Source organism: Podarcis muralis, chromosome 18, assembly GCF_964188315.1.
Source record: "Podarcis muralis chromosome 18, rPodMur119.hap1.1, whole genome shotgun sequence".
In the NCBI taxonomy this organism is placed as follows: domain Eukaryota; kingdom Metazoa; phylum Chordata; class Lepidosauria; order Squamata; family Lacertidae; genus Podarcis; species Podarcis muralis.
This window is the reverse complement of record NC_135672.1, coordinates 8,563,854-8,590,650: the sequence shown is the minus strand read 5'-3', so window position 1 is coordinate 8,590,650 and position 26,797 is coordinate 8,563,854. Positions and strand designations below refer to the sequence as shown.

The window sequence follows — 26,797 nt, the reverse complement described above, 5'->3', positions numbered from 1 at the left end:
GGCCTTTGACCATTTTGGTTGCCCTCCTCTGGACACGTTCCAGTTTGTCAGTGTCCTTCTTGAACTGTGGTGCCCAGAACTGGACACAGTACTCCAGGTGAGGTCTGACCAGAGCAGAATACGGCCGTTGGAGCAAAGCCATGAGTTTCACGCCGGCTTTAACTGTCTGGTGTGGGTGTGCCGAATGGGTTACCTGACTACGACCCAACCTTTCAACAGCACAAGAAAGACACAACTTGGGAGCATTCAGACTAAACCAGAGGAACCCAGAATGCCGAAACATTCAGTGGATGGGGGCTCTTGGGACATGGCTGGTCCAGTGCTCCAGGGAGACATGGTGCTGCTGCAGATACGGATGCGGGTCTCGCTGTGGTCTAAACCTCTGAACCTCTTGGGCTTGCCGATCGGAAGGTCGGCGGTTCGAATCCCCACGACAGAGTGAGCTCCCGTTGCTCCGTCCCAGCTCCTGCCAACCTAGCAGTTCGAAAGCACACCAGTGCAAGTAGATAAATAGGTACCACACCGGCGGGAAGGTAAATGGCATTTCCGTGCGCTCTGGTTTCCGTCATGGTGTCCCATTGCACCATTTAGTTCTGCTGGCCACATGACTTGGAAAGCTGTCTGTGGACAAACACTGGCTCCCTCAGCACTGGCTCCCTCAAAATAAGAAGTCTTCCCCTGCTATAATCTTTAGTTTCCCTTTAACCCTGGGCACCTGCATTTCTCCACAGTTCTATCAGAGAACTGGATTGCAAAATTCAGAGAAGTGTAAATGTCAAAGGATGGCTGTTTTTCGATCCACGTATTGCAAGGATGAATGCAAACTGTGCAACTATCACCATTTCCTTCGCGAGAATTGCTCAGGCGTGAAGGAAAGGCACTCTGCACATGCCCAGGAATATTGCATTTTTTGTTTTTGTTTTTATGATATAATGTTGCATCTCCAAATATTGGCTGTGTGAGAAAGCCACTTCCACCTTCAGGAAGGAGGTGGGTTGCAGGCTTCACGGCCCCTCCACACGCATGGTTGGTGGAGGCCAGCCCCGCACAATTGGGGGGATTCCCGGCCGCGTCACCGCCTAGCCGGCCAATTGGCTGGCTCTGGGGGCGTGGCCTGCCTTATTTAAACCAGGACGTGGCCGGGTATCTCCCTCTTTGCCACTCGCCAGCTGTTCCTGTTTTCCCACCCTATAAGATTTTCGTTCCTTGACCTTGCTATGGACTTCGGTTGGTCGCCGTTGAGGGGCCTGGTAGGAATTTTCCCACTTGGCAAATTGGCACCAGCCGCTTGGTTTTCGCCAACCTCGTATCAAATCGCCACGACTTTCTGGGTATTGGCAGTTAGGCATTGGTATATTTCTGTAGATGGAAGAGGGGAGGTAGTGCCATCACCTGCCCCACATATTGAAGGGCAGTCCGTTAAAGGATTCCAGGGGGCGTGGCCCTGTCCGAAGCCTAGGGAGGTGGGGGCCTAAGGCACGCCCCCTATCGGTGACCCTGGGGGACTTCCTAGTTGATGTGCATCAGCAGAACTCCCCCTACTGGTGGTTAACCCTTCCCGGACTTCAAGCAGACGGGTTGGAGTCTGATATAGTCGGTTAGGACCAATGCCTAAGCCAATATCGTTCATCACCTGTAACCAATGAAGTTGTGGCCTTTTTTTTAGCCCATTAACCTTAATAATTGCTTCATGTGTCATTATTTCCACCTGGGGAACGCTTCATGCAATGCTGGGGTCAAATCACTTGTGGCTTCCTGGGACAGCTCAGCAGGCAGAGCCCCAAGACTCTTAATCTCAGGGCTGTGGGTTCCAGCCCCACCCTGGGCAAAAGATTCCTGCACCGCAGGGGTTGGTCTGGATGACCCTTGGGGTCTCTTTCTACAATTCTATGAGTCTATGAAAGAAAAGTAGAGCAGAACAAGCAGGTCCTGTACAACACTTTCGTCCTTTCTGCCTTCCTTCAAATCACTCTTCAATTTGCGGACTTCCCTGTGTGGCCTTCCTTTCTGAAAATCACCGCTCCAAATTTTGACTGCCCTCGTCTGTATCCATCCACTCCCTGGTTTTCCCCCCATGCCCTCCCCCACAGTCTCGTTTGCTTATTTTACTTTGTAGGCTCCTAGGAGGCGGAGAGCCGTCTTCCACATTTTTGCCTCCGCGAGGAAGACAGCATGCGAATCGATGATGTCTACAAAAAGTGCCTCTGAAACGGCAGACGCCCGCATGACATCCTCGCTGAGCTATTTCAAATAAAATGTCCTCACCTGGTACTTAAAATAAAATCTCTCCTCTCGTCTCTCCACACCCCCTCCCCTCCCCCTGACATCTAGATTTTCCAGCCCTCTCATCCTTCTCTCTTCCCATGGTTTTGGAGAAGCAGCACTGATCGTCTCAGGAAAGACACGCTTAATCTTTTGGGCACTGGGGGGAAATTTGACACCCTCAGCCTTGGTGATGGAGGGCGGGGCTTGGTGAAACCCCTCCCCTCGTGCATTTGGCTCTGTGGACTGCACCTTCTCCGCCCCCCTCCTTTCACCCCCCCCCCAGAAAAAGAGTTGGAAGGCAGGAACAGATCCACCAAACCCTTTTACTGTTCCCCCTAGAGAAGCTCCAAGGTGAATGTGAAAAATGCAAAGTAGAGGAGAAGGAAAATAGCCGCTGAGGAAGGAGATAATCTCTTGAAAAGTGACATAACCAGAAGCCTTGGGGTTGTTTTTTTTGGTGTGTGGGGTTTCCCCCCCCTTCCATGTGTGCTTCTCGCTTGCTTTCTCTCCCCCCCACTGCAACCCTGCTGTTCCGTCTCCAAAGGATTGCTGAGTTGAGGCTGGCAGCTGGCTAGGAAGAGGAGGAAAAGTCGGCGTTTATGCACACCAGACACACCAGTGCAAAGAGACTCCAGCTGCGGCCGGGAGAAGCGCTTCGGAAAGGGCATCTGAGTGACCTTTGGAGGCCCGAAGGCCGCCACCTTCCTCGCAGGGGGAGGCAAGAAGAAGTGGCAGGGACTTAGCCAGCTGGGGGAGACTGATTCGCCAGGTGCCCACAGGGAGGCTCCGCTGGCGAGGATCACACCTGGCCCAGGGGCAGAGGTGGGCGGCAGGAGCCACGTGCAGAAGTCCACCTGCTTGACCTCCTCCCAGAGGACCTCTTCTCCCTCGGGGCGAGGCGCAGGAGGAAGGCCCAGGTCAGCAGAGGGAGCGTCCTCCGCCGCCGAGAGCCACAAAAACTTCTGGAATCTGCATCTGGGTGGTGTCGTCCCCCGGACCGTTTCTGATGTCCTTCAAAGTCTGGATCTCCAGGGAGCGAGAAGATGGGTTTTGGTAGCAGAGCTGCCCTGGTTTGGCAGAAGGCAGAAAGCGGAATGAGGTTTTGCAGGGCGGTTGGTGGTCAGAAGGAGGATTAACCCAAAGTCGGGTGTGGAGGTTTTCTGGAGTTGCCGCTGAATTCTTTTTGGACTTTCCTGGATGAGATGGGCCCTTTGAGGTGATTTGTGTTCCCACCCCTCGTGTTTTTGTGGGTTGTTTGTTTTGTTATTGCAAGGATGACTGGCCTTGTGGGTTTTGATTCTTTCGGAAATCTCTGCTTTTCTGGGGAGGCTTTTTGACGGATGATTTTCGGAGAGACTGGACTGCGAAGGTAAGAGGACGGGGGGTTCTTCCCATTGTTTTCTGGGCTGTTAGGGAAGGGTGAAATCCTGCTTTCCAGGGGAGGTGGAAGTTTGAGGACATGCAGAGTTTTCGGACAACTTGCTGAGATCATTTTAACAACCAGATCAAGAGGAGAAGCTTCTTAAATGTGGGAGGGTGACGGAAGATGTGTACATTTCCTCCTTTCCCCCCAGTGCCATCTCAAATCAGATCTGTCCCTGCAGCAGAATGAGGTGGTCGGATCCTGAGGAAGTAGAATGGATTTATACCCCTTCAGGCTGCACGGAGTGGCAGGGGGCATAGAAAATTATACATTGGTTTATTTACTCTCCAGTGTTTCACACAGGGGGGTCATTTGCAGTCCCCCCTAGAGATGACAAGGATTGAATCCTGGCATCCAAAACAGTTGCCCTACCCCTGGGCTCCATCCCTTCACCAGCCACAGTTTTGAGCATTCCCCCTTATTAAAATGAAAGCAAAGCAAAATGCCCCGCAAGCAGAAATCTAGCACAGCACACAGAGGGCAAGGTTTTTCTCCTTGCGGTCAAACAAGGAGCTTTCTTCTTCTTTTTTTCCATTTTACAAGGCAGGAGGCATTTGAGCATTTCCCCCCCACCTTGAAAGCAGCATAGTCAGTGGCGTAGCGTGGGAGGTGCAAGGGGGGCCGGCTGCACCGGGCGCAACATCTGGGGGTTAGGGTTAGGGGGCGCAAATCCACGGGTTAGGGGGCGCAAATTACTTGCCTTGCCCCGGGTGCTGACAAACCACGCTACGCCACTGAGCATAGTCCACTACTCTTTTCCTCCTCAGGGCCATGCGATTGGGCAAAGTGGAAATTCTACTTTTTGAACACAGGACCGGAGTCGGGAATTTATTTCTGGGCGGCTTCATGTAGCCTACGGTGAACGAACTTTACAAATTTGGGTGGCTCTCAGATGCTGGATAGACAAAACAATTTTTTTTTCCCTTCCAGTATCCAGTAGCACCTTAAAGACCAACTAAGTTAGTTCTTGGTATGAGCTTTCGTGTGCATGCACACTTCTTCAGATACACTGAAACAGAAGTTGCCAGATCCTTCTATATAGTGAGAAGGTGGGGAGGGGTATTACTCAGAAGGGTGGTGGGAATGGGTGATTGGCAGATAGCTGTGATGAGCCTGTTGACGACTCTTAACGACTGCAGTAGGTCTTACAGGAAAAAGCAAGGGGTGAGAAGGTGAAAAATGGCTTTGTCATGTACAATGAGATAAGAATCCAATGTCTTTGTTCAGGCCAGGTCTCTCCATGGTTTTAAGTTTGGTAATGAGTTGCAATTCAGCAGCTTCTCTTTCCAGTCTATTTCTGAAATTCCTTTGTAGTAAAACAGCTACTTTGAGATCTTGTATAGAATGTCCTGGGAGATTGAAGTGTTCTCCTACTGGTTTCTCTGGTGCTGGATAGAGAATAGTTTCCATATCTCTTGTTAGAGGGGTAGGGCAGTGCCAAATACTCAGCTAATTGGGACTAAGAGTTTATCCCTAGATTTAAATATTTGGTTTTTTTTAAAGGGGAATACCAAGAACACTGATATACCAACTATTTCAACTGCTTCATTCACTAATTAATGAATGGCACATCTCCCCAGCGTTGACAGGGACGTGCAAAGTTAAACTCCCCAGGGAAGAATTTTGCACGTGAAATAACGGCTCGGCGCACATGTTTCAACAGTGCGTAAACCAGCAACTCAAGACTAACTCTCCCTCTAGAGTTAGTGCAGGGCAGGGAAATGAGGGCAGGGCATATTCCTCCGTTTTCGCGAATACATAAATGAGTATCAGATCAGCCGCTCGCATCAACTATGAACTCGTTTCCAGAACTGCCCAACTTCTACTTACGGGAGCAAAACTGCATAGCCGACTATAGCAAACTCGGAATTTATTTATTTAGCGAAATCTAGCTTTGGGATACAAGGTGATTTCCTCAATCGCTGGCGACAAGAGCATGAAGCTTGCACATTGTAATCGGTATGCCTAGGCGCACATTTAGAAATACCGTATTTTTTGCTCTATAAGGCTCACTTTTTCCCTCCTAAAAGCAAGGGGAAATGTGTGTGTGTCTTATGGAGCGAATGCAGGCTGCGCAGCTATCCCAGAAGCCAGAACAGCAAGAGGGATTGCTGCTTTCACTGCGCAGCGATCCCTCTTGCTGTTCTGGCTTCTGAGATTCAGAATATTTTTTTTCTTGTTTTCCTCCTCCAAAAACTAGGTGCGTCTTGTGGTCTGGTGCGTCTTATGGAGCGAAAAATATGGTAATTGCAAAGGTTTATATAGAGGTGCGTTTCATTTCCTGGGCATGGGGAAGACTGACAAGGCGACTTGTATTCTGCATCTGTAAGCTGCCTTGAGTCTTTGTCTGGGAAAAAAACAAGGAATAAATATATCATCATCATCACCAATATCACACTCTGTTGTTGATGTGCTCACTGTGGATGGGAAGCGTGGAAATATTTTCAGATCTGCCTTCTTGGCGTTCTTTGGCAGTGTTCAGACCAGTGCCGGATTTACGTATAAGCTAAACAAGCTATAGCTTAGGGCCCCACTCTCTTGGGGGCCCCAAAAAATTAAAGGAAAAGTAAACACTGGATGTACATTTCCAAAATATAAGATAAAAAACAAACCAATAATATAGGACCTACATACAGCAGCAGTGCTTTGTGTTGTGTAGGCTCCTATCATGTAAGTCTGCTCCCTAAAATATATCTGGTTTGCTCCTTTCTATATATAGGGTGCCTACATTCTACATGGACTGGTTGCATGGCAATATGGCTTGAGATACCTATGAGGTCCATAAATGACCATATAGCATATATTCAACACAAAAAAAATAGCAACAATTTGTTGTTGCTGGAGCCACACAGAGCAGCTGGGGAAACCCAGTCAGATGGGCAGGGTATAAATTATTATTATTATTATTATTATTATTATTATTATTATTATTATTGACAAAGGACAGCTGGACATATAAAGGGCCCCATTACCTTCAGCCTCATCAAACCTAAACCCAGCCCTGGTTCAGACTGTACATTTAAATACATACGATTGGTTCCTGACGTTTACCCACTACAGAGCTACATTTCCCAGCACCCATAGCAAACTACAGTCCCCAGGATTCCTTTGGCGGGGGGAAGTCATGTGCTTTATGTGTGTGTGTCCAGCCTTTGTCTCTAAACTAGGCTTCGGCTGCACAGCCGCCCAGACAGAGAGCAGACCCTCCAAGCTTCTCTGTTTTCCAGGGACAGCCCCGGATTTACGGAAGCCGCCCCGGTTTCTGATCTGATCCTGGAACGTCCCGCTTTTCCTTAGGGCGTCCCTATTTTCATCGGAAAAACGTTGGAGGGTATGGAGTTATGTGACTGCCCGCCCCCAAGCCAAGGAGATAAGTCACAATACAACCTTTAGAGAAGACATCTGGATAGGGAGGCTTCTTAATGTTCTATATTTTATTATGTTTTCATCTATGTTGGAAGCTGCCCAGAGTGACTGGTAAGGTAAAGGTAAAGGTACCCCTGCCCGTACGGGCCAGTCTTGACAGACTCTGGGGTTGTGCGCCCATCTCACTCAAGAGGCTGGGGGCCAGCGCTGTCCAGAGACACTTCCAGGTCACGTGGCCAGCGTGACATCGCTGCTCTGGCGAGCCAGAGCCGCACACGGAAACGCCGTTTACCTTCCCGCTGGTAAGTGGTCCCTATTTATCTACTTGCACCCGGGGGTGCTTTCGAACTGCTAGGTTGGCAGGCTCTGGGACCGAGCAGCAGGAGCGCACCCCGCCACGGGGATTCGAACCGCCGACCTTTCGATTGGCAAGCCCTAGGCGCTGAGGCTTTAACCCACAGCGCCACCCGCGTCCCAAGAGTGACTGGAGCAACCCATAAATAACGAAGTTGTTTGTTGTTGTTGTTGTTGTTGTTGTTGTTGTTGTTGTTCTTCTTCTTCTTCTTCTTCTTCTTCTTCTTCTTCTTCTTCTTCTTCTTCTTCTTCTTCTTCTTCTTCTTCTTGTTATTAATTTTATTATCGGTGTTCCAGTCAGACAAGCGAACTGCTAGGTTGGCAGGAACTGGGACTGAGCAATGAGAGCTACCCCGTCGTGGGAATTTGAACCGCCAACCTTCTGATTGGCAAGCCCTAGGCTTTCCCGTGTCCCTAAAGGTAATGGTAAAGGGACCATTGACCGTTAGGTCCAGTCACGGATGATTCTGGGGCTCGCTTTATTGGCCAAGGGAGCCGGCGTACAGCTTCCGGGTCATGTGGCCAGCAGGACTAAGCCGCTTCTGGCGAACCAGAGCAGCGCACAGAAACGCCGTTTACCTTCCCACCGGAGCGGTACCTATTTATCTACTTGTGCTGGTGTGCTTTCGAACTGCTATGTTGGCAGGAGCAGGGACTGAGCAACGGGAGCTCACCCCGTCCATCGCGGGGATTCGAACCGCCGACCTTCTGATCGGCAAGCCCTAGGCTCTGTGATTCTGTGATCCTGAACTCAGCTTCAAGGTTCCATCTCTCTCTCTCTATAGATCACTCTCTTGTTTAGGCTTCCTCAAATACCTCTGGCCGCTTGCTCTTTCGAGACGCTGCCAGGCGCCGTGGAGTGTCTTAAGTCATATAAATTTTTACTGTATTGCAATCTCAAGTGCCTTCTGGAGAAGCAGAGGACGGCTGCCAAGCCGCTTCACGAGAAAACTTTGTTTAGGGAAGCGTGTTTATTCCAAGGCCCTGCTCCTCCCCTCCCGGTTCTGCATGCTGTGGCCGCATTTCCCCCCAAGCGCGCATGCTCTCCTTGACTGAGATGGTTGTTCCTGAACCATGCGCTGAGTGGTGGCTGGTGCTCCTTGCGACCGGACCCAGAGGCAAGGACGAGGCAGGGCCTAACCATTCTAGTTTGCTCTCCCTCCTCTTCCCTCCTGAGTTCAACAAGACCTTGGGTCTTTAGGAGCTGGAGGAAGCTGGAAGGAAGCATCTCCCTCTAGTTTGGCTGAAAGTAACCAAAGTCCGTATAGTTAAAGCTATGGTTTTCCCAGTAGTGATGTATGGAAGTGAGAGCTGGACCATAAAGAAGGCTGATCGCCGAAGAATGGATGCTTTTGAATTCTGGTGCTGGAGGAGACTCTTGAGAGTCCCATGGACTGCAAGAAGACCAAACACATCCATTCTGAAGGAAATCAGCCCTGAGTGCTCACTGGAAGGACAGATCCTGAAGCTGAGGCTCCAAGACTTTGGCCACCTCATGAGAAGAGAAGACTCCCTGGAAAAGACCCTGATGTTGGGAAAGATGGAGGGCACAATGAGAAGGGGACGACAGAGGACCAGATGGTTGGACAGTGTTCTCGAAGCTTCCAGCATGAGTTTGACCAAACTGCGGGAGGCAGTGGAAGACAGGAGTGCCTGGCGTGCTCTGGTCCAGGGGGTCACGAAGAGTTGGACACAACTAAACGACTAAACAACAACAAAGGATCTAGTGGCTGGCTGAGGGCATACATAGAACACCGGTCCTGAAAGACCTCCATTGGATTCCAGTACGTTTCTGAGCACAATTCAAAGTGTTGGTGCTGACCTTGAAAGCCCTAAACGACCCAGTATACCTGAAGGAGCGTCTCCACCTCCATTGTTCCGCCCGGACACTGAGGTCCAGTGTTGAGGGCCTTCTGGCGGTTCCCTCCCTGCGAAAAGTGAGGTTACAGGGAACCAGGCAGAGGGCCTTCTCAGTGCTGGTGCCCTCCCATCAGATGTCAAGGAAATAAACAACTATCTGACTTTCAGAAGACATCTGAAGGCAGCCCTGTTTAGGGAAGCTTTTTAATGTTTGGTGTTTGATGTGTTTTGAATATCCTGTTGGAAGCTGCCCAGAGTGACTGGGGAGACCCGGCCAGAGGGGCGGGGTATAAGTAATAAATTATTATTATTATTATTATTATTATTATTATTATTATTATGTGTTTGGGCACACTGAGCTAATTCTGTTTCAGGGACTAAGTATCAGTCGTCAACTTCTGGGGCAATGTCTGGAGAATTGAGAAGTTGTCTACCTTTGCCTTGTCGAAAAGGAATCCCTGAGCTTCCTGTTCAATGAATACTCCTTCCTGCTGTGGCTACCATTTGCGGGAGATATTTTAGCAGCGTCTGGTTGTTCGTCTGTCGGGGATGCTGTGCCTTAATGAAGGGAGGTTGCGATTTCTGCTTGATTCATCTTCCTCACAGCTGTTTCTGTTCTGCTGCGATTCGGTTCCGCCAAATGCCACATTCCTCTGTCTCCCTGCCTGCTATTTAACGCAACCTCGGCGATTGTTTGCATATGTTACCCTAAGCTGTGAATTCCATGGAACTAAGGGCATAATTATTTCTACCCCCTCCGCTGAAATGCAAAGGAAGCGCGATTTAAACGGGGGAAAGTAATCAGTTACAGGCAGAAAACAACAGCAGCGAACCTCTAAACATCTCCAGCACTGCACCCTTTTCTTGCAGGGCTCCACTCGCTTGATTGTTTTGCTGTCCCTTTTCCAAACCTTTTCCAAACTCTTCGATGTCCTTTTTGAGCTACGGCGAACAGAAATATACGTCGTGCATCTGCACGAGGGCATTGTGATATGGACAGTTTTATTTTCAATTCCTTTCCTAATGATCCCTAGCGTGGAATTTGCCTTTTGCAAGACCACTACACACCTGATCTATTTAGCTCAGTTGTTGTCTCCACAGACAGGCAGCGAGTCTCTGGGGATCTGGTCATTTAGGGCTTCCTGACGCTGTGGGTTAAACCACAAAGCCTTGCCAATCAGAAGGTCGGCTGTTTGAATCCCCGCAATGACGGGGTGAGCTCCCGTTGCTCGGTCCCTGCTCCTGCCAACCTAGCAGTTCGAAAGCACGTCAAAGTGCAAGTAGATAAATAGGTACCGCTCCGGCGGGAAGGTAAACGGCGTTTCCGTGCGCTGCTCTGGTTTGCCAGAAGCGGCTTAGTCATGCTGGCCACATGACCCGGAAGCTGTACGCCGGCTCCCTCGGCCGGCTCCCTCCCTCTAATCTTCCCACTTGTCCATATCGGTCTCTTGGCCACCATTAGGGCGTGAAGAATCCATTTCCGCTGTCCTGTTGTCAATTTCCATACAATGGGTATATCGTTCAAGAGCCTATGCACTTCTGAAAATCTTTATTTTTTTCTCCGTAGAGTCTTGTTTCTATAGTCCAGCACTTTCCCCAAAAACTTATTAAAAGCGTATGTTTCAGAGAAGCTAAAGGTAAAGGACCCCTGGACGGTTAAGTCCAGTCAAAGGCGACTATGGGGTTGCGGCGCTCATCTTGCTTTCAGGCCGAGGGATCCGGCGTTTGTCTACAGACAGCTTTCTGGGTCATGTGGCCAGCAGGACTCAACCGTTTCTGGCGCAACGGGATACCGTGACGGAAACCAGAGTGCACAGAAACGCTGTTTACCTTCCCGCCACAGTGGTACCTATTTATCTACTTGCACTGGTGTGCTTTCGAACTGCTAGGTTGGCAGGAGCTGGGACAAAGCAATGGGAGCTCTCCCCATTGCGGGGATTCGAACCGTCGACCTTCCGATCGGCAAGCCCAAGAGGCCCAGTGGTTTAGACCACAGCGCCACCCGTGTGCATTGTTCCATATTACATCTCCAGCGAAGAGCTACATTGGATAGTCCTTTCTTCTACAAACATAAGGGAGTCCAGTAGATTCTAATTAGCATCAAGGGTGGATCCACTTAGAAACATGGTGCAGAAATCTGAACTGCCCTCACATCCTCTTGCATTGAAGCATGCAAAGGCTATTTGCCATTTTTTTTGCTCTGTAAGACTCACTTTTCCCCTCCTAAAAAGTAAGGGGAAATGTGTGTGCGTCTTAGGTAGCGAATGCAGGCTGTGCAGCTATCCCAGAAGCCAGAACAGCAAGGGGGATTGCTGCTTTCGCTACGCAGCGATCCCTCTTGCTGTTCTGGCTTCTGAGATTAAGAATATTTTTTCCCTTGTTTTCCTCCTCCAAAAACTAGGTGCGCCTTGTGGTCTGGTGCGTCTTATAGAGCGAAAAATACAGTATGCGCTCTCTCTGGCGCATGGATTCATATCCTAAACCTGTGCCAAAATCAGCATCCCTCCTCCTTAATGCAAATTGAAGAAATGTGCACAGTGCTTCTTATTTTGCATAATTCTGGTTTTCCTGGTTGAGGCAGGTGGGAGAGCCAATCTTCCCCCTCTCCTCCCCGGTTGCTGGAAAACTGCAGCCAATTTTTGGTCTTGAAGCAGCTACTGAACCTCTCTCCTGCTTCTGGAAATCCCAGTCTAGCGACAAGGCAGTACGAGTCGCCGTTGAGGCAGACGGGCTGTGGGACGCCTTCTTCTCCCTTGTTAACTGGGAGAGGCAAGCGGTGATATATAAAGCATTATATGCACATCCTCTGAATGGCTTTTGCGCACATGGACTGAATATTTCCCAGAACCCCCCCCTCTCTCTCCTTAAGTAAAGCAAGCTGAGATTCTCAGGAAGTTGAGTTCTGGGGTCAAAGCTGCCTTCTGTGATTTTTACGGTGCTCCTGGAGAATCGCAGCGTCTAAACGCAGCCCTGGATTAGACCCATTTCCTGCTCTGTGAAGTAAGGTGGAACTCAGGAGGCTGGCGGTGAATGGAAAGAGGTCAGCTTTCTCCGTTCCTGAAATAACCTGCTTCCTTTGGGTTCTCCCGCACACCTCTATTTTATTGCCCTCCCCGTGCTCATAAAGACTTCACAATTCTCTCTCTATTCAAGTTGGAAGAGGATTTTGGAGGGGCACTCACACTCTGCAATTTGCTTTTGCATTTTGTTTCGGGAATATTTTATTTCTTCCTCCCAACTAGTCAGTCAGCCAGTCCGTTTTATTGCACGTAGCCAAAGGCTGCCACAATGTACACAGAATTATTTGACAATTAAAAGAAAATATACTGAAAGGCTTAAAACATTTATATTATCAAAACATTACGTACTCTAAACAGAGCTATAAAAGCACCCCAATGTACAAAACAATAAAATTCATAAGCTAAAATCACCACACGGCCACTAATGTTAAAAGCAATGTCAGTTAATACAGTGTGCAATTTATACTCGGAGTTTGGTGACAAAGATAGAGCATAGCCTGAGGTAGATAGATAGGATCAAATAAATTCATCTCCTTTACAGTTAATGGCTACCTTGGTTATATAATTTGCTCTAATTTTCCTAGCAGCAGTTGTAAAAAGTGCTACACGCTATTAGGAAGAACTTACTGATGACATGAGGTGTTTGACTGTGCGGACGGACCCTCCTTAGAATCATAGAATCACAGGGTTGGAAGGGACCGGGGGGGGGGGGGTCATCTTGCACAATCCCCTGCAATGCAGGAAAATATGCAGCTGTCACATGCGGGCATCGAACCTGCAACCTTGGGGTCTTCAGCACCGCGCTCTAACCGACTGAGCTATCCAGACTGCACTGGACTTCCTCAGAGACTTTTAAAACTAGGCTGGTCGCCTACCTGTCAGGGGGGATGAATTTGGTTTCGCTGATATTTTAATGCAAACCCACCTGATTCACAATTTCTGAAACAATAAGTTGTTATTTAGTCGCTTAGTCGTGTCCGGCTCTTCGTGACGCCCTGGACCAGAGCACGCCAGGCCCTCCTGTCTTCCACTGCCTCCCGCAGTTTGGTCAAACTCATGTTAGTAGCTTGGAGAACACTGTCCCACCACCTCGTCCTCTGTCGTCTCCTTCTCCTTGCGCCCTTCATCTTTCCCAACATCAGGGTCTTTTCCAGGGAGTCTTCTCTTCTCATGAGGTGGCCAAAGTCTTGGAGCCTCAGCCTCAGGATCTGTCCTTCCAGTGAGCACTCAGGGCTGATTTCCTTCAGAATGGAGGGGCTGGATCTTCTTGCAGTCCATGGGACTCTCCAGAGTCTCCTCCAGCACCATAATTCAAAAGCATCCATTCTTCGGCGACCAGCCTTCTTTATGGTCCAGCTCTCACTTCCATACAACACTGCTGGGAAAACCAGAGCTTTAACTATACGGACCTTTGTCGGCAAGGTGATGTCTCTGCTTTTTTAAGATGCTGTCTAGGTTTGTCATTGCTTTTCTCCCAAGAAGCAGGCGTCTTTTAATTTCGTGACTGTTGTCATCATCTGCAGTGATCATGGAGCCCAAAAAAGTCAAATCTCTCACTGCCTCCATTTCTTCCCCTTCTATTTGCCAGGAGGTGATGGGCCCAGTGGCTATGATCTTAGTTTTTTTGCTGTTGAGCTTCAGACCATATTTTGCTCTCTCCTTTTTCACCCTCATTAAAAGGTTCTTTAATTCCTCCTCACTTTCTGCCATCAAAGTTGTGTCATCTGTATATCTGAGGTTGTTGATATTTCTTCTGGCAATCTTAATTCCAGTTTAGGATTTATCCAGTCCAGCCTTTGAAATGCAGCCATCTTTCTGAATTCTCGCCCGTCCCTGAATTTTGTAATACAGCTCTACAGCCAAGAGCCGTGTACAAAAAAAGGCACATACTAAGGGGATGTGTACATAAAAATATTGGTGAAAAAGGACCAATAGTGCATTGCATGGGGGGGGGGAACAGCTTTGTAAATAATGTGTAGCTTGGGAGAATTTAGCACTGAACCGTTGATGAATTTTAACAACTTTATGATACTGCACATTGCTGCAGAAATGTGGAGAACTGAATTTAATTGAGGGTGTGTGTGTGAGAAACTGAGAGAAACCATAATTGTCAGATTCCCCCCCTTAGTCTAAGGAGATCCCTTTCACTTCTGCGGTTCTGTGATAAATCTCCACCACCCCAGCCCCATCCATGTGTAGGATCTGAAACACAGGTAAACACAGATTCATATCAGGCCAAGGTTACTCAGAAGCAAGCCCTGTTGGGTCCGGTAAGGCCTACTCTCTAGTCTAGTAAGTAGCGATTGGGGATAAATTTGGTACCAGCAATCCTTCAAAATCTTCACCTACCTCGCGTCCAAAAATAACCCCCAAAGTGTCATACCGTAATAAAATAACAATTCACAGGGAGACAGCAAACTAAGTCATACTGAATTTAATGGGCTAGGGATGCGGGTGGCGCTGTGGGTTAAACCACGGAGCCTAAGACTTGCCAATCAGAAGGTCGGCGGTTCGAATCCCCGCAATGACGGGGTGAGCTCCCGTTGCTCGGTCCCTGCTCCTGCCCACCTAGCAGTTCAAAAGCACGTCAAAGTGCAAGTAGATAAATAGGTACCACTCCGGCGGGAAGCTAAACGGCGTTTCCGTGTGCTGCTCTGGTTCGCCAGAAGTGGCTTAGTCCTGCTGGCCACACAACCCGGAAGCTGTACGCCGGCTCCCTCGGCCAGTAAAGCGAGATGAGCGCCGCAACCCCAGAGTCGGCCACGACTGGATCTAACAGTCAGGGGTCCCTTTACCTTTTAACTTTAACTCCATTGATATCAATAGGTCATCTCTATGACTAACATTCAATGATACCCACATTGGGGTTTTTTTAAAATAATAATAAGACAGCTTTAGGGCTTGTTTGGTTTCTTAAACCACTTAATACAACCAACTAAAACAAACAGAGGCAGAAGGATTTATTTATTCAAAGAGCAGTGCCTTGAAGAAGTAATGGTTGTCAGTATATTGTTATAAGCACTTCTCTGAATGGGGAGATATCCTAAAATAAGCGCTGCTGCAGCCCTTAGGAACCCAGAGAGCTCCTTATATGGGCTGCTTAGATGGAATCAGACCATTGGCCCATTTAGTCCAGTATTGGCTGCACGGGCTGGCAGCAGCAGCTCTCCAGGATTCCAGACAGTGTGGTGTAGTGGTTAAGACTGGTGGACTCGTAATCTGGTGAACCGGGTTCGCTTCCCCGCTCCTCCACATGCAGCTGCTGGGTGACTTGGGCTAGTCACACTTCTCTGAAGTCTCTCAGCCCCACTCACCTCACAGAGTGTTTGTTGTCGGGGAGGAAAGGAAAGGAGAATGCTAGCCGCTTTGAGACTCCTTCGGGTGGTGATAAAGTGGGATATCAAATCCAAACTCTTCTTCTTCTTCTAGCTGAACACAAGGTGTTCTCAGGAATCGTTTGTAAGGCGAGTGTTCACATAACAAGTTGATAATTTCCATTGATTCCTATGGGGAAATTTCTAATGTGTTCCCAGCCATGGAATTTTGACACCCCCCCCCCAAAAAAATGCCTCAGGCATCATCTGAGCCAAGTCTAGGGCCTGATCCTGAAGAGCCCCAGTCTGCACAGGTTCCCCTGCAACAACAACAACAACAATTTATTATTTATACCCCGCCCATCTGGCTGGGCTTCCCCAGCCACTCTGGGCGGCTTCAAAAAAAAATATTAAAATACTATAATACATCAAACATTAAAAGCTTTCCTAAACAGGGCTGCCTTCCGATGTCTTCTAAAAGTCTGGTGGTAGTTCTCTTTGACATCTGGTGGGAGGGCGTTCCAGAGGGCAGGTGCCACTACCGAGAAGGCCCTCTGCCTGGTTCCCTGTAACTTGGCTTCTCGCAGTGAGGGAACCGCCAGAAGGCCCTTGGCGCTAGACCTCAGTTTCCAGGCAGAACGATGGGGGTGGAGACGCTCCTTCAGGTATACTGGGCCGTTTAGGGCTTTCAAGGTCAGCACCAACACTTTGAATTGTGCTCGGAAACGTACTGGGAGCCAATGTAGCACCAGCTGGGCCGAGTCAGGGGCCTGAGCCTGCCCTGGCTCCAGATGCGGGGATGACCTCGTTGCCTCCAGCTGGGCCATCGCTTACAGCTGCTCCACTACCGATTGGGTCAGAGGAGGCTGAGGTGGCCCCTGGGTCTAGTAACCCACTGACGTCTCCCGAGCTGCAGAGACTGAGGTCTGAGAGAAGGAGAGACCTGAGTTCTTGCAGGAGGAGTGCTCGCCTTCGGGCGAAACAGGGAGGTGAATCGCTGGGGGATCAGGACCGGCCGTTACCCCAACAAAGATAAAAGCCTGTTGGACCCTGCCCCAGATTGTGGGAGCAACATTGCTGTATGCTAGATCCTGCCTGAGATCCTGTACCTGTCCTTGCCTGGTTTCCTGCCTCGTGTCCTGCCTCGACCCTGTCGGACTGACTCCTAGAGGAACCTTTGGATTCGGGACCACACCTGGACTGTGTTGTTCGGGTTACCCCTAGGGCCAGCATAAAAGGTAAAGGGACCCCTGACCATTAGGTCCAGTCGTAGCCGGCTCTGGGGTTGCGGCGCTCATCTCGCTTTATTGGCTGAGGAAGCCGGACTACAGCTTCCGGGTCATGTGGCCAGCATGACTAAGCCGCTTCTGGCGAACCAGAGCAGCGCACGGAAACGCCGTTTACCTTCCCGCTGGAGCGGTACCTATTTATCTACTTGCACTTTGACGTGCTTTCAAACTGCTAGGTTGGCAGGAGCAGGGACCGAGCAACGGGAGCTCACCCCGTCACTGCGGGGATTCGAACCGCCAACCTTCTGATCGGCAAGTCCTAGGCTCTGTGGCTTAACCCACAGCGCCACCCGCGTCCCAGGGCCAGCATACTTACGCCCTTATTTGTGACTGTCCCGTGATGTGCCTGCGGTCGCGGGCATCCGGAACGAGAGGCCCTGCGCTTGAACCTGCGTTCTGCTGCTTCAGAACTGGACCCAGTCCAGAGCAGTGGAATCTTCCACGGGATAAAGGAAAGTATGTGAAGCATCTTTTCTCCCTTCCTCTGACTAACTCCAGCTGGGTTCGGAGCGGCCCCGTTCCCTTTCACGGCTGTTTTCAGCGCCGGAGAGAGAGAGAGAGAGAGAGCAAGGAAATGCGTTTGGTTTCACCTCTGCGTTTGGGAAGCGAGAAGAGTTATCCCTCTCCCCACTCGCATTTTCTTCTTTAGAAAAAGAACACACACACACACACACACACACACACCCTGTTGTGTTCTTGTGACTTTTATGAAGTGTTTCGCTCCGCTGTGCAGGCGGTCCCATTCCTGCAGAAAGAGGAGGAGGGAAAGTCTTGGGGGGGCGGGCGGCTGTGGGCCCTGGGGGGGGGGCCAGCACTGCCCCCATTGTAGGGGCGAGGACACAAAGCTTGTTAAATGTTCCATGTGTGACTTTTTGTACATATATGGTAGCTTGGAAGGAAGAGGGAAAGAGGAAGGAGCGACAGGGGAAACTCATTAGCACGCCCTGTCTTCAGCCCAAAACCGGGAACTGCTTTGAAGATAATAATACCTTTATTGTCAATGTACAACCTGTGTACAATGAAATTAACTGAGCCTCCCCTCACTCCACAAACACTCAATCTCATTGCACTCTGTGTGCTTGTCGTACAACACACCAACCCCGAAAGTCAGTTGCACTATATTATTTTCCATTCAGCAGCCTAACGGCCCATGGACAGAAACTGTTTTTTAGCCTGTTGGTACGACTGGGTGGCGCTGTGGCTTAAACCACAGAGCCTAGGACTTGCCAATCAGAAGGTCGGCGATTCGAATCCCTGCGACCGGGTGAGCTCTCATTGCTCGGTCCCTGCTCCTGCCAACCTAGCAGTTCAAAAGCACGTCAAGTGCAAGTAGATAAATAGGTAGCACTCTGGCAGGAAGGTCAACGGCGTTTCCGTGCGCTGCTCTGGTTCGCCAGAAGCGGCTTAGTCCTGCTGGCCACATGACCCAGAAGCTGTACGCCGGCTCCCTCGGCCAGTAAAGCGAGATGAGCGCCGCAACCCCAGAGTCGGCCACGACTGGACCTAATGGTCAGGGGTCCCTTTACCTTACGACTGATTATACTTCTATATCTCTTGCCCGAGGGTAGAAGATTAAAGAGGTGCTGGCCGGGGTGTTAATCGTCCCTGAGAATTTTCCTCGCTCTCCTAAGGCAACGATCCCTTGCAATGTCATCTATGGGGCAGCTCATGATATCATGTGCTGTGTTCACAACCCTCTGTAGAGACTTTCTGTCCGTGGCTGTCACGCCAACGTACCACACTGTGATACAATATGAGAGGGCGCTTTCTATTGTGGACCGGTCGAAGGAGGTCATCACACCCTATTCATATCTTAAATGTGTCCTTAGACAGGATTTGTGAGGAAAGAGACAATGGGGAGGTTTCCCACTTTGACCTTGCAGAGAAAACATTTGGTCAGTTTAGGAGTCAAAATGGTTCCAGGTTAGTCTTCCTGTGCTGATCTATGTACGTGCTTGGTTGGTACACTTATGAACATTACCATATATCTAAGACAATAAAATTCTTATCACAATATACACCCCTGCACACATGGAGGGGGGTCATGAGAGCGCGCAACCCCACCTCCTCCTTAAGGCGGAAGTGGCTTTCTCGGCCAGCAGCCAGCAAGGTCCGTTGCTGATCACCTGATCTCAAATCTCTCTGGGGATCTGCAGCAGGAGGTCGGATCACCAGAGAAGAACCGGCCTCGCCTGTGACTCACTGGTCTCCGCTCCTCAGACCACCTGCACAGCGGGCAGGACCCAGGGAGTGTGCAAAATAGGTGAAAGGAGGATTTGCCCAGCGGGGTTGGTTAATGAACCAGCCGCTCTGCTCTCGTTGACTCATTCGTCAAAAAAAAAGAACGGGTCAGAAAAGAGCAGACAGAGGGTTGGCTTGTCTGAAAGCATCTATACATGCCCCGTGAAATTACTTTCTTGAACGCCCTTCTCCTTTGTTTCGCTCCTCTCTTTCGCTTCCCGTTTGTTCTGGGGAGGCTGTTTCTGGTCCTCACATCAGGGGGTTACCCAACTACAGTGATACCTTGGGTTACATACGCTTCAGGTTACATATGCTTCAGGTTACAGACTCTGCTAACCCAGAAATAGTACCTCGGGTTAAGAACTTTGCTTCAGCATGAGAACAGAAATCGTGTTCCGGCGGCGCGGCAGCAGTGGGAAGCCCCAAAGTGGTGCTTCAGGTTAAGAACGGACCTCCGGAACGAATTAAGTACAGTGGTACCTCAGGTTAAGTACTTAATTCGTTCTGGAGGTCCGTACTTAACCTGAAACTGTTCTTAACCTGAAGCACCACTTTAGCTAATGGGGCCTCCTGCTGCCGCCGTGCCCGATTTCTGTTCTTATCCTGAAGCAAAGTTCTTAACCTGAAGCACTATTTCTGGGTTAGCCGAGTCTGTAACCTGAAGCGTATGTAACCTGAAGCGTATGTAACCTGAGGTACCACTGTACTCAAGAGGTACACGGGTAGACAAAACTGTGGAAACCTTTTGGGAAATTTCTGAGGTTTGATGTCTCATAACACCACTTTTTTGGGGAACAATACCGTAAAATTACATTATCAATGGAAAGAAAATTTAATGGAGAATGTAACGCAATGAAGTTTGTTCAGTTATCTGTATTCTATCAAAAGTTATAGCCAAATAACCAGAAAAAGGAAACACAACTTGCTTAGGCTGATACGCAGTAGATTTCCTTCATTTGAATGCAGCCAATGAGCACGAGTGTTTAGAGAGCCAATCAGGTGTTATGAGCCATCAAACCTTGGAAATGCACTTTCCCCAAAAGGTTTCCGTCTTGTCATCTTGTTTTGGCAATGAGCCAATCAGGTCACAGTAGGATTCGGCTATTGATGTTATGTCCTGGAGATGAGGGGACGCGGGTGGCGCTGTGGGTTAAACCACAGAGCCTAGGACTTACCGATCAGAAAGTCAGCAGTTCGAATCCCTGTGACGGGGTGAGCTCCCGTTGCTCGGTCCCTGCTCCTGCCAACCTAGCAGTTCGAAAGCACATCAAAGTGCAAGTAGATAAATAGGTACTGCTCTGGCAGGAAGGTAAATGGCGTTTCCGTGCGCTGCTCTGGTTCGCCAGAAGCGGCTTAGTCATGCTGGCCACATGACCCGGAAGCTGTACGCCAGCTCCCTCAGCCAATAAAGCGAGATGAGTGCCGCAACCCCAGAGTCGGCCACGACTGGACCTAATGGTCAGGGGTCCCTTTACCTTTACTGCAGCTGAGAGGAGGGCGTTTGTCAGAGTGTTAGGTGCTTGCTATCAAGTTCGTTGTTTTTCGTTCTTTCATTTAGTGAGCTTGTAAAACGTAATACAAATTAAAGAAATGGCACAAAGAGTTGACTGGTCACTCAAAAAGCGATGTAATTACTTCTGCATGCCAGTTCTGCACCAGCTGATGGGCAGGAGGTTAAATCCTGCTCCGTTTGGCAGGATTCAGTGCAATCCAGAAGGGGGTCACGTTGAAACGCCTGATAAAAAATGAGGACTCTTGCTTTTGCAAGGTGCTTTGACGTCCCGACTTTGGGACGTCAAAGTGCCGAAACACCTGATGTCATTGTCGCTTCCAGCCCCACCCACCTATCCAATTTGGTCCATGAGGCCGGTCCTAATAAAGATCTGGTCCGTGGAGCCAAAGAAGCCCGCCATCCATGGGATAGAGAGTTCCCAAGCGAAGCTGAGCCCCCGTACCTTTCTCTCACAATCTTTGGGACCATTGAGCTCTCATTCCCGAAGCAAGCTTCTGTGCAAAGCTTGGTGGCTTCATGGCCCTTTTAACAATGTTGGTTTTGGCATGGGATGCTAGGACGACTCTTGGACTATTTATTGCAAACTCTTGTTGACTTCTGACCCAGTCCTATAAATGAGGGAAGTCGTTTGAAAACAGAGGGAGGGACTGAAGATGATCTCTTCTCTCTTTTGCATCAGTCCATGCTTCTGGGAGAAAAGGTCCACTTTCTGTGGAGTCATACCTTTGTGTGTGTAATTGGTGGGTTTTGTTGGAAAGTAGGGATGCGGGTGGCTCTGTGGGTTAAACCACAGAGCCTAGGACTTGCCGATCAGAAGGTCGGCGGTTCGAATCCCCGCGACGGGGTGAGCTCCTGTTGCTCTGTCCCTGCTCCTGCCAACCTAGCAGTTCGAAAGCACGTCATGTGCAAGTAGATAAATAGATACCACTCCAGCGGGAAGGTAAATGGCGCTTCTGTGCGCTGCTCTGGTTATTGCCAGAAGCGGCTTAGTCCTGCTGGCCACATGACCCGGAAGCTGTACGCCGGCTCCTTCGGCCAATAAAGCAAGATGAGCGCTGCAACCCCAGAGCCAGCCATGACTGGACCTTAATGGTCAGGGGTCCCTTTACCTTAGGGCTCATTCCATGCCCACCCCAACCCTGGTATTTCATTTATTTACGTGCACAAATTGAAAAATGAATAGATGATGATAGTAATAATAATAATAATAATAATAATAATAATAATAATACAGTCATACCTCGGCTTCCGAGTGCCTTGGGAGTCAAACATTTTCAAATGTTCTTTTGGAACTCGAATGTCCGACGGGGCTGCCACGGCTTCTGATTGGCTGCAGGAGCTTCCTGTAACCAATCAGGAGCTGCGTTTTGGAAGCCGCACATTTCGGAAGTCGAACGGACTTCTGGAACAGATTCTATTCGACTTCCGAGGTACGACTGTAATAACACTAATATTAATTTATTACTTATACCCCTCCCATGTGACCAGGCCTCCCCAGCCACTCCGGGCAGCTTCCAACAGAATATTCAAAACACAATAAAACATCAAACATTAAAAAGTTCCCTAAACAGGTACAAGTAGCACCCAGATGTGTATGAAGACCCTCCAACATTCCTCTGATGAGAATGGGAATATTTCCCACCCAACCCCCTTGCAACTGACCCTTCTTGACCTCGGCGTTTCTCGCTGTCTCCCCACCATAGAGAATTTCCTATCAGAAGATGGGTGAATGCCAACACCATGGGTAGGCAAACTTAAGGCCCGGGGGCCGGATCCGGCCCACTCACCTTCTAAATCTGGCCCACAGGCGGTCCGGGAATCAGCGTGTTTTCACATGAGTAGAATATGTCCTTTTATTTAAAAGGCATCTCTGGGTTATTTGTGGGGCCTGCCTGGTGTTTTTACATGAGTAGAATGTGTCCTTTTATTTAAAATGCACCTCTGGGTTATTTGTGGGGCATAGGAATTCGTTCCCTCCCCCCAAAAAATATAGTCTGGCCCCTCACAAGGTCTGAGGGACAGTGGACCGGCACCCTGCTGGAAAAATTTGCTGACCCCTGCTGTAGAGGACCTCGCCGGTCCGGGTTCTCCCTTCCTCTCTCTGCCTGAGATCTTGGGGAGCTAAGAATGGATGCTTTTGAATTCTGGTGCTGGAGGAGACTCTGGAGAGTCCCATGGACTGCAAGAAGATCAAACCTCTCCATTCTGAAGGAAATCAGCCCTGAGTGCTCACTGGAAGGACAGATCCTGAAGCTGAGGCTCCAATACTTAGGCCACCTCATGAGAAGAGAAGACTCCCTGGAAAAGACCCTGATGTTGGGAAAGATGGAGGGCACGAGGAGAAGGGGACGACAGAGGATGAGATGGCTGGAGACTGTTCTCGAAGGGACCAGCATGAGTTTGACCAAACTGCGGGAGGCAGTGGAAGACAGGAGTGCCTGGCGTGCTCTGGTCCAGGGGGTCACGAAGAGGCGGACACGACTAAACGACTAAACAACAACAATTCTGAGCAGGCAGTTTCCAATGCTTGGCTTCTACTCGACTGGGTTGTATAATCTCCCAAAGGGCGCCCATCTCAAGCCTCTCCTTGCAGGCCCCTGCTTGCACACTTCTCCGGCAAGCTTTTCATGAGCGTGGAAACTTGCCAGAAAGATAATGAGCTGGCGTTAATTAAGATGAACCCTCGCCCTTTTTAACATCTCCATCAACATCTCAGGAAGGTGAATGTGAACCTGGATTGACAAACCATCGTGTCTTGGAAACCGAGGTGGATAAAAAAGATAGCCGAGGGCCCTTTGGAATAGTTTTGAAAGCACCCGAGACTCTCCTCTTTTGCAGCAAAGGGAGCAGAGGTGTTTTGCTCCCTCGGGTTAACCGAATACTTTGATTTTGCCATCTCCCTTTGTGCCAAAGAGCCTGGAGGAATAATTCTCTGAACCATTGACATAATCATTACTATCTCGCTAATGCTCATTTTATTTTTATTTATACCCAGCGGTGGGAGAGAGATCAAATTCGGTTTGCAGCTACAGGAAAACCTGCCAAATCTGCCCTTTCCGAAACAGCACGAGAAGCGAAGCACAGAACCATCTTTCGAAATGCACGCTTCTCCGAAATTTACAGCCGTGCAACGTGTAGAGAAACAGGCGCCTTTCAGGGCCGAGTGCGCACAGAAATACTTATGTTAGTAAATACAAAAATGCATTTATTTGTGGAAACTGCTTTGCAAAAGTACACACACACACACACACACACACACACACACACACACAGAGTGGTACCTCGGTTTAAGAACAGCCCTTTTTACAAACGATTCATTTTGCAAACTCTGCAAAACGGAAGTAGTGTCCCGGTTTGCGAACTTTACCTCGGTCTAAGAACGGAATCCAAATGGTGGGAGCCGCTTCTGACGAACCAGAGCAGTGCACAGAAACGCCGTTTAGCGGGGTATAAATAATAAATTATTATTATTATTAGGACACAGGTGGAGGACCCGAATCCCGACTGCCCCACACATTTGACATGTGGGCCGTGCTGATATTATGACATCAGATGATGACATCAGAAGGGTTTCGTTGCCAGTGCAAAGCAGCACCGACAGCAAGCCCCGATTTGCATGTTTGCAGCAAGAGTTTGCTGCGGCGTTTTCTGGTCGCAAGACAGCAACAGAGGGAGGGAGAGAGAGAGAGAGAGTGAGAGAGAGAGTGCACCAGTGGAAAACTGGCAGGTGGCTATCACTTTGCAGAGCGCTTTGTGGTACCCAAAGGATGTTGACTTGTTCTCTTGGGCTAGAGCGAAGCCTTGGAACACAGTAGAAGTTGGGTTTTGCATGACTTTCCACGCATATATATACTCACAAAGGATACTTCTGTTGCGATCAGGGCTTTTGCCAAACTTCAGACTCATGTCCCCCTGGGCATTTGAAGTGCTGATAGTAATGTCATTCTAATTTTTTACAGTTGTGCCCTTCCCTCAGTTTAATTAACTTTTCCTCCTTCGGAATGACATTTCTCCAGAGGCGTTTGTTCATTTGGCTGGCGTTGTATGTGTGTGTGCTGAAAGGCTTTCTGTGACCAGTGACATAGCATAAGTTGCTGGTGCCCGGGGCAAAGCAAGGGTTGCTCCCTCCTGGTAGACTGGGCAGTTGGGTTGGAGGCATGTGTGTCCCAGCCTGGGCACATCTTGCCTCCTTGCAGCTTAAGAAGATGGCGGGAGTTCAGCCATGCAGTCTCAATAAGAGAACCTGTCATGGGGGCACCTAGTTGTGCCCCTCTCAGAATTTTGCGCCTGGGACCACCACCCCCTCTGTCCCTCCACGCTATGCCACTGCTGTGAACATAATGCAGACTGCACACTCAAATCAACCAGCTTTATTTACATCTTATTCTTACATATTGTATTTTTCGCTCTGTAAGACGCACCAGACCACACGACGCACCTAGTTTTTAGAGGAGGAAAACAAGAAAAAAAATATTCTGAATCTCAGAAGCCAGAACAGCAAGAGGGATCGCTGCGCAGTGAAAGCAGCAATCCCTCTTGCTGTTCTGGCTTCTGGGATAGCTGCACAGCCTGCATTCGCTCCATGAGACGCACACACATTTCCCCTTACTTTTTAGGAGGGGAAAAGTGAGTCTTACAGAGCAAAAAATACGGTACTCTTAGTCTTACATGTTCTCTTACACTTAACATGCTCTGTGAATAAGGACTTTGTCCTGAATCTTCTGGTGTCCAGCTTCACTGGATTTCCACAGGTTCTAGTGTTAGGACACAGAGAATCATAGAACTGTAGAGTTGGAGGGTCCCCTTGCGGTCATCTAGTCCAACCCTTTACAATGCAGCTCAAACATCCAGGACAGATGGCCATCCAATCTCTGCTTTAGAAACCTCCAAGGAAGGAGAGTCCACAACCTCCCAAGGGAGAGCGTTCCGCTGAGAAAAACATAATTTTGATTACCTCTGTCATGTGCCTATTTACTCACTTTCCCTCCAAATTCTGGGCACAATTCAAAGTATGCCGGTGTATACCTGAAGGAGCATCTCCACTCCCTTCGTTCAGCCCAGACACTGAGGTCCAGCTCCGAGGGCCTTCTGGTGGTTCCCTCCCTGAGAGAAGTGAGGTTACAGGGAACCAGGCAGAGGGCCTTCTCGGTGGTGGCACCCTCCCTGTGTCACGCCCTCCTGTCAGATGTCAAGGAAATAAACAATCTGGTTTTTGGAAGACATCTGAAGGCAGCCCTGTTTAGGGAAGCTTTTTTTAATGTGTAGTGTTTTATTATGCTTTTGTAGTTTGGAAGCCGACCAGAGCAGCTGAGGCAACCCGGTCAGATGGGTAGGGTACAAATAAAATGAAATATAAAATAAGCCCCAAATGTCTCAGCCTTTCCTCAGAGGGGTTTGCTCCACCTGCTTGATCCCCAGCAAACAACAGGATCTCTTCCCTCCTTGCTAGATCATCCCTCACAGCCTCCCTTTCCCTCGGATCCGGTTGAGTTCCAGCAGTTCCAGGCTGGAGGTACAGTGGTACCTCGGGTTAAGTACTTAATTCGTTCCGGAGGTCCGTTCTTAACCTGAAACTGTTCTTAACCTGAAGCACCACTTTAGCTAATGGGGCCTCCTGCTGCTGCTGCCGTGCTGCCGGAGCATGATTTCTGTTCTCATCCTGAAGCAAAGTTCTTAACCTGAAACACTATTTCTGGGTTAGCGGAGTCTGTAACCTGAAGTGTATGTAACCTGAGGTACCACTGTACGGTCCACACTTTAAACCTCCGTGTCCAAGCTACCCCCTTTTCCCCCCTGCAAAAATCTACTCCTTAAAGCTGAATCACAGTAAACGTTGATCCACCGAAACCCCAGATTGCCATTTGCTCCAATGGGGCATTTATATCCCTGTTGCCTTTGTCCATGGAGTTTTCTTGGCAAGCATACTGGAGTGGCTTGCCGGTTCCTCCTCCAGGTGGATCACGTTTGGTCAAATCTCTCCACTATGACCTGTTCATCTTGTGTGCCCTGCTCGGCGTAGTTCATAGCTTCTCTGAGTTCTTCAAGCCCCTTCGCCACGGCAAGGCAGTGATCCAACTGCGGGAGGTAGTGGAGGACAGAGGTGCCTGGCGTGCTCTGGTCCAGGGGGTCACGAAGTGTCGGACACGACTAAA

The 26,797-nt window shown here is 49.3% G+C and overlaps 1 protein-coding gene across 3 annotated transcripts in view; it reads left to right on the top strand.

The window, feature by feature from the left end:
• Positions 1–2,586: 2,586 nt before the first annotated feature.
• Positions 2,587–26,797, top strand: part of NRTN (neurturin) — a 57,572-nt gene continuing 33,361 nt past the window's right edge. The window contains exon 1 of one of the 3 annotated variants that reach the window (XM_077921838.1): positions 2,587–3,481. Coding sequence is in view for 1 of the 3 variants with exons in the window: in XM_077921839.1 (XP_077777965.1) it covers positions 3,606–3,634 (29 nt within the window). In the remaining 2 variants the exon portion in view is untranslated. Of the gene's footprint in view, positions 3,635–26,797 lie in introns of all 3 variants that reach the window. The other 2 variants (XM_077921839.1, XM_028713929.2) reach the window with 2 other exon arrangements.